This window comes from Vigna radiata, unplaced genomic scaffold (genome assembly GCF_000741045.1).
Source record: "Vigna radiata var. radiata cultivar VC1973A unplaced genomic scaffold, Vradiata_ver6 scaffold_234, whole genome shotgun sequence".
In the NCBI taxonomy this organism is placed as follows: Eukaryota; Viridiplantae; Streptophyta; class Magnoliopsida; order Fabales; family Fabaceae; genus Vigna; species Vigna radiata.
In genome coordinates, this window is record NW_014543117.1 from 542,567 (window position 1) to 550,414 (window position 7,848).

At 26.6% G+C, this 7,848-nt stretch overlaps 1 protein-coding gene across 1 annotated transcript; it reads right to left on the bottom strand.

The window, feature by feature from the left end:
* Window positions 1–105: 105 nt before the first annotated feature.
* On the bottom strand, window positions 106–5,200 carry LOC106753111 (cellulose synthase-like protein H1). Its single transcript, XM_014634903.2, has 6 exons — window positions 4,668–5,200; window positions 4,262–4,595; window positions 2,639–2,758; window positions 807–920; window positions 267–719; window positions 106–121 (listed from the first exon to the last, which is right to left on the bottom strand). Exons 1-5 carry the CDS (start codon window positions 4,922–4,924, stop codon window positions 465–467), a joined length of 1,080 nt encoding a protein of 359 aa, XP_014490389.2. The 5' UTR covers window positions 4,925–5,200; the 3' UTR covers window positions 106–121; window positions 267–464.
* Between the last annotated feature and the right edge of the window lie 2,648 nt (window positions 5,201–7,848).

Below are 7,848 nucleotides of genomic sequence, written 5' to 3' on the forward strand. Positions count from 1 at the left end.
GCCTCAACATATTTCAAAATATTATCATTGGAAGCCAATGTCTTCCCTTCCAAAGCATCAGTAGCTGATTCCAAAAACCTCTTTGAACTTCCAAATATTCTTTTCTTTTCTGAGAGTTTCTCTGCAAACACATTTATATTACAACATGGTATATCAGATGATTATAATTTCAAAAGTTGAAGTTTCTTATCAGTTGACCTTTTGAAACTGAGAATGAGTATAATAATTTTATAAACTCATAAACGATAACAGTGAAATCAAAGTACCATCTGTGATGTCATGATGCTTCTTTCCATTTCGAATGTGATGATCCGGAGAAAGGCCATAAATTACTTTTCTTCTGTGCANGCAATTTGTTCCANNGTAANATATTCCTTGGATCCCTGCTANCCCACCACNCAGGTACTGCATTGCACAAAAGGAGNATGTCTCAAATCAATCTTATAACTCTTATTTTTTGCAANTCATATTAAGGGTTTTGCTAGNTGTCGTGAAACTNGACGCACCAGAAACTTTGCCACAAGTTGATTTCCAAAAGGGTCATCCTTNAGTCCATCGTAGAATTGCTGGATACATTGTGCNAATGCAACTTCTTTCTCTCCNTTTGAATCTAGTAAAATGCAGAGGGCGTGTTGGACAATCTTTGGATTNTGAACATACATGTCACAATCAACGTTGAGNATAAAAGGAGCATTTGTCATCACTCCAGAAATTCTTGTCTGTTCATGATACAAAAGGTATGAAAGAATTCTGAATACAAAATAATGATACAGATTACTAACAGTAACTGAAGAAAAGAAACTCACCAACACATTCATGGCACCAGCTTTATGATGATGTGGATGTTCCTGCTTCTTTTCTCTAGATATGTAGATTAAGTGTGGCAACTCGTCTGAAAGACCTTTGTTTTCGCATATTACCTAACAACACAGTGCAAAAGTATTTGTTTTGAAGCTGTATATATGTGTTCTCTTTCAGGAACTAAATTATACCTAATAGATTTATGAACTCTTACTTATATACTAAATCATTTTATACATTTTTATAAGCAATATGGAATTTTCAACTTACCTTGAATTTCTAGAATATGTTTATAATAATTAATTAATTTTTAAAAATCATTATTTGGTTGAAGAAAAAGTAAATCCAACAAATTAAAAAAATGTCAATTTTAATTAATTAAATTTTTTGATCGATTTCTAATTATTATTTTTGGATCGGGTTGATTTTCAACTTCTAACATTAATTATTGAGTGTAAACGACAAACTCAGTTATCCTCAAGGGATGACAGCGGGTCAGATTCGGGTCGGATAGTGTGATATTCGAACCCGACCCGTCGAATAAAACTGTACCCGAAACCCGATCCGTTACCCGTCGGATATCTGCCTAAAAAAATCCACGGATATTTTAAAACCCGCGGATATCCGCGGATACCCGCAAATACTTAAAAAAATATATTATTATAAATTATTAAAATAAAATTTAAATAGAATTACAAAAAAAAATATAAAATATAATATAAATTAAATTAAATATAAATTAAAATTTAATTTTTGCTTGGGTTGAATTGGTTCGATAGTCAGTCGTTCTTCTTTGTTTTGTTCTCTTTTGATCTTCAATCCTTCTTGAGAATGTCATCCACTCCGATGGGTTGTTGACGTGCAGAAAAAACTTAAGATATAAAAAGGTCTAAATTTTATTAGCATAGAAGAGGAAGATTGTACCTAGATCAATTGTATATTTATAGAGCCTATGACAGGCAAGTCCATTGATTAACCATTAGTGCAATATATTTTTAAGCAATCAAATCCAATAATAAATAATTAATATCGTATAATAAATAATTAATATCGTATATTTTCTAAGTAAGACAATGTGACTTATTAATTAGTGTAGTATATTTTTAGGCAATCAAACCCCATAATCAATAATCAATACCGTATATTTTGTAAAGAGTAAAGCAATCTAACCTATTAATACCTGTTAATTATCAATAAATGACAATTAATTTCAATCGGTATATTTCATACAGTAGAATTTTAATTAAATTTAACCTTTTAAAATATAAATTAGTGTTAATTTTAATTATATTTAACTTAATAAAATAAAAATTATTTTTTTTTAATTTTTTGCGGCTAGCAGATATCCGCGGGTACGGATAGTATAATACCTACAACCGACCCGTTTATAAGCGGATATTAAAATATCCGCTATCCGCGGGTTTCGGATAGTAAATATCCGCAGATATCAACTATCCGTCACGGATTTTATCTGCAGGCGCGGATTTTTTTGTCATCCCTTATAAAAATTAAAATAACGAGATTTGCAATATTTTAGACCACCAATCCATTATCTATTGCATTAGTAGCTTAGATAGTTCTTTTAACACGTATTTAGCAGTATATTATTGTATGTTAAAACAGTTTTATTATAATAGTTTTATTTTTCAGTGAAAATATTGCATATTGCATACTAAAATTAATTATTTAAGGGAAATTTAAATAAAAATAAAATTTTTATTGAAATATAATAATTTCAGTAAATTTAATTTTCTTTATAAGGAAAACAAATTGACAAAGTAGGAAAAGGTACGCGTACATATATTTATGTTGTTAACTGCAATAATTTATGATGTACCTTAATTATAGTTGGATGGTTTCTAAGTTGTGTATTGGAGAAGATAGCAAATTCTCCTGTAAGTGGAATCGAATTTTGTGATGCTTTTATAATTTTACTGCAAAGGTCCTCATACTCCTTCTGCAAACAAACACAAATAACGTTAGCTGAAGTTTTCATTGAAATATATTGAATAATATTAGATAATTAAATATTTCATAATATTATAACTTTATACTTTTTAATTAATTTAAAATTTAAGTAATTCAACTTAAAAAAAAAAATCAAGTAATATTTGTTAAGAAATTAGAATTTAAAATAGTTATTTCTTAATAAAATAAAATAAATATTTTATTAAAAATAAAATAAAAACTAATAAATAAGTGTCATATCAAATTAATAATACAAAAAAGAATAACAACATAACAATAACCCAAAAAACTTAATCCCGAAAATTCTGTCACTGTCGGATTCGAATGATATTTGGCTAACAAGTTTGTAAATATTTTTCTTTTGTTTTCATGTTTTGGATTGTTAATTTGAAATGTCTAGAGAGTCACAATAATTATTATAGTTTAAAATATGTTTATCTTCTTTTTTAGTTATAGGTATTATTATTTGGTTATACTTTGAGTCATTATTGCAACTTTTTTATGTTGTTAGATATTCTTTTTATTTTTCCGTTCTCAAATTGTTATTAAAAAAACTAATATAAATAATATGTAAAGATTATATTTTAGTATAATGTAAAACATGATTTTTTTATAATTTGAAGACGAAAAATATATTTAATTTTTTAAAATATAAAATATTATTGTAAGTTTGAAAGAACTTAATTTAACTTACCACGTTATTGAATTGTGGATTTTTTTATACATTCCCATCAAAAAATTTGTCCCATCTCTATTGTCGAAAGGATCGTGAGAGTGTTGCCATACATATGGATAAAAAGTTGGAACTTGTACAGTGACATTTAGTCCAAGTCATTGCAAAAGGCAAATGGTATTTGTTTTATATGTGGATGAGTTTACGTGAAGCTAAGAAAGCTTCATTTTGTCAACCACTCTGTTGTCTTTATGTTGGGATCATTAAACTGAATAAGACTTCATTTGAAAAATATACTAATAAAACAATGTACGGGAATATAAAACTATTACTTTTGACAACAACTTTTAAAAACCATAAAGAAAAATCTATTAATTGGCTGTTAGCATAAGAAAAATATTAATTAAAATTAATTTTCAACTAAGGTTCTAAACAAAACCATGGCATGTTTGCTTGTTAACAAGATTTTGTAGAAGTCTTACATTTATTATACACGACACAACTTTAATCAGATGAATTATCAGGTTGAAGGTTTTTTTACCGTCTCAAAATTGTCCAATGGTCATGGGTTAATTGTATGGACTCACGAACATCATTAAAGTGAAGCCGTCAGGACAACTTATTAACGTTAGACTCGTTATAACGTTTCACGACTTTACTTTTTCAACAATTTATAAAAAAATCGTTTAGATTGATTCCTTGTAACTTTACTTTTGAAGTCATCGACAAATTTAATGTTCAATAATGTTTTTTTTGACAAATTAGTCCAAATATGTTAAAGAAAAAAAAAAAAACAAAGTTGAAAGTATACGAGGTTACCTTGAGTCTTCGCCAGTCTTGAATAAATTCTGGTGAATGTTCATTGTTTGCAGGGTTGGTGTTGTTAGAGAAGTATCTGAAGGGCACTCTAAGTTGAATGTTGTAGTTCTTACAGAAGGGTACCCAAAGCTTGGCAAACTTAGAAGCTTCGAGAAGGGCATAGAAGTTAAGAGGGGAGCATCCATCATCAGAAACATAGCAAGCCAGCTTGTTGGTAGGATAATCAAGTGCCAAGAGAGATAAGACAGTGTTGATTGTGATGATAGGTGGCTCAAGAACAGGGTCCGCTGTTGTCACAAATAGGTCAACTGATGGAAGCTCAGGCTCGGGTATCCTATTGGAAACAGACATATGTATTATATAATAAGAAAAACAATATTAACTGTATTAACTGTATTATTAGTACCGAAGCAAGAGACGATCTATGTAGGTTCTGGTATATGCAGGAGACCATTTGGTGTTGATGACGAGAATCCAAACGAAAGTGAACCATGATTCGCATATGACAGCAACGAAGAAAGAGAAGGTGTTGCTGTCATCATGGAAAATACGATAACCGAGAAGCAGGAAGAGGAGGAGCAAAATCAAGGAATCCATTGTTCTTGAAAACGTGTGCTTCACCCAAATTTTATCATAAAGAGGGAGATTTTTTTCATTCGCCATGTTCAACGATGAATGGATAACTCAAAGGCTCAAATGGGGTGAATTAGTATGTGGCTTTATATTGTGACAGACCCTATTTCAGTCGTCTTGATCAAGTACTTAGGTTATGAGGATAAGGTTGGTTGAATGATATAATAATATAAGAAAATGGTAAATTAAATTCTTTGAATGAAGTAGAAATTAAAATAGTTGAAGAAACTTGATCAAGTTACTGCATATTTTCTTGTACGAGAGAAACAAAGTAAAATAAGTGAAAATATTTGACAGATAAATGAGTGTTGTTGATGCAGAATAAAATTAAAAAAAAAAAAAATCACTTTCTATTTCTCTCTCCAAAATTAATGTTGTCAAGCAAGTTCATTTAATTTTATTTTCAGTCTGTTTGAACCAGACAAGCAATGACGACGTAGTAGTAGCTATGTGTCATCGTCATGAATAAGGTCGACTGAACAACTGATCTCTTATAGCCTAAAGATAGCAAAGGATATAAATTAAAATAACAAATAATTTAAAATATAATTTTTGTGTATTATATGACTTAATAAATAAATAATAATATTGTAATTTAAATTATCAATTCTTATAAATTAAATTTTAGTTATTAGTTATAATGTAATATTTAGAAGGTTTAAAATATAATTTTAGTTACTATTTTCATCTATTTTGTTTAATTTGGTTTTATTTTCTTATTTTTTTATTAATTTCGTTTTTTTTTTTAACAAAGTTTAAATAGTTAACAGAAAATGAATACTAGTGCGTATCACATGTCACTTTATGACTTTTTTTTAACTTTTAAAATTTTAAAAATTTATTTATGTATTAAGTCAACATTGTGTTATGTGACCATGTTTTGTGAGATGTGACAGTGTCAGTGTAACATCTCAAAATATAGTATAAACTATATTATAGATTAATTATATATAATAATATGATAGACCGGTTACTCGAGTTGTGAAAGTATTTAACAGTACATTTATTCAAAATAACTATAAAATTAAAAGTTTTATAAAATAAAATAATTCTGTCTGATACAAAACATATGAACAAACCGAGTAGTTATACAACACCTTGTATAAATCGAATGGTTCTAACTAAGTAGTCGGAGGATCCTCGCTCAGCACTTGTTCCAAAGAGAACTCATCACCTTCTGCTCACATCCACAAGATGATTATTGTAATGAAAAGGACGACCGAACATTGTGTCACGTATCAAGTTACTATCAATATCATATGTCATTGTTAGTATTACATCTCAGTGTCTTATATTCAATGTAGTCCTAATTTAATTTTGTTTAATTTGATCTTAAATTTCATTAATTTTGTTTAATTCAATTTCAATTTTTAATTTTAAAAGGAAAATACTTCATTATTATTAAAATTAGATGAAAAGTTCTTCATCATTTTTAAAATTATAAGAAATTTTTTTCATTTTCTTTAAAATTATAAGAAATTTTTTTCATTTTCTTTAAAATTATAAGAAAAATTCTTCATTATTTTTAAAATTAGAAGAAATATTCTTCATTACTTTTAAAATTAGAAGGAAGTTCTTCATTATTTTTAAAATTAGAAGGAAAAATCTTCATTGTTTTTAAAATTAGAAGGAAAATTCTTTATTATTTTTAAAATTAAAGGAAAATTATAATTTTTTAAATAATTATAATGAAAATTCTTCTTTATTTTTTAAATTACAAGAAAAATTCTACAGTCCTTTTAAATTAGAAAAAAAATTCATTATTTTTAAACTAACTTTAATCCTAACTCTTACATGTAAAAAAACATAAAATATAATAATTATATTTATTAATATAATTAGAGTTGGTTTAAAAATAATGAGAGAAATATTTAATAAAATGTGAATTTTAATAAAAATTAAATTTAATCTCAATTTAGATAAAGACGATTAAGACTAAATTGAACAAAATTAATAAAAAAATAGACTTTATTGAAAATAAGTAATGAAAATTAGGATTAAATTGAACTAATATTTTTATTGTAAAATTGAAAATTAAGATTAAATTAAACAAGATAGACTACATACAGACAACTTTTTTAAATTAATCAAAAATTAAAAAATATATAAAATAAACATAAAAATAAAAGAATCATGAAGAGATATGTGACACACAATTCATCCGTGATTTAAGTATCCTTAAAAAAATATCAAATTAACCAAAATTGATGAAAAATTATGGCATATTAAAAGTATAAAAAATAGAACCAAATAAAATAAAATAAACAAAAATAAAGACAAATTGTATTTAAACCAATATTTTAACAAGAAAATTTAATAATTATTTTGATTTAAGATATTAATTAACAATTAAAACTTAAAACCTATTTACAATTTACTTTTAATATATACATATATATTTATAATTGAAAAACTTTTAAATAAATTAGTTAAAAGAAAAAATATCAATCAATCTACCTATCCACTCTTTGACGGGAGAAGTTAAAATTTTTAGTTAATTCTATTGTAAAGGGAGTAAATTATGTTTGATCTAATTTTGATATATGGCGACATGATCAATAGACTAAGCTGCTTTATAATTTCTAAATGTATTTATCTTCTTATTAAGAGACGATTAAAACATGCATGGGTAATTTTTAAAAGATTTTTAATTTATCTTTTTGTTGATATTGAATTTAAACTAATTTAACGAATTTCGTTATCCTGTTAATAACAATTAAAAAATTTATAAGTCAGCGGAGGGAAAAATATTTGTAAGTTTTGAATTAGAAATATATGATTGGATGTTTTTGGTAAAAAAAAAAAAGGCAGGGTTTGTATTTTCATGGGTTGGTCTCATAAATGTAATTAATGAGACCACGTTCATATGTCCACGGTCTGTCCATTTGTTACTTGGTCGTACATGTTTTATGGTAATTTAAGATCATAAATAAAATAGGTACTCTTTAAGGGTC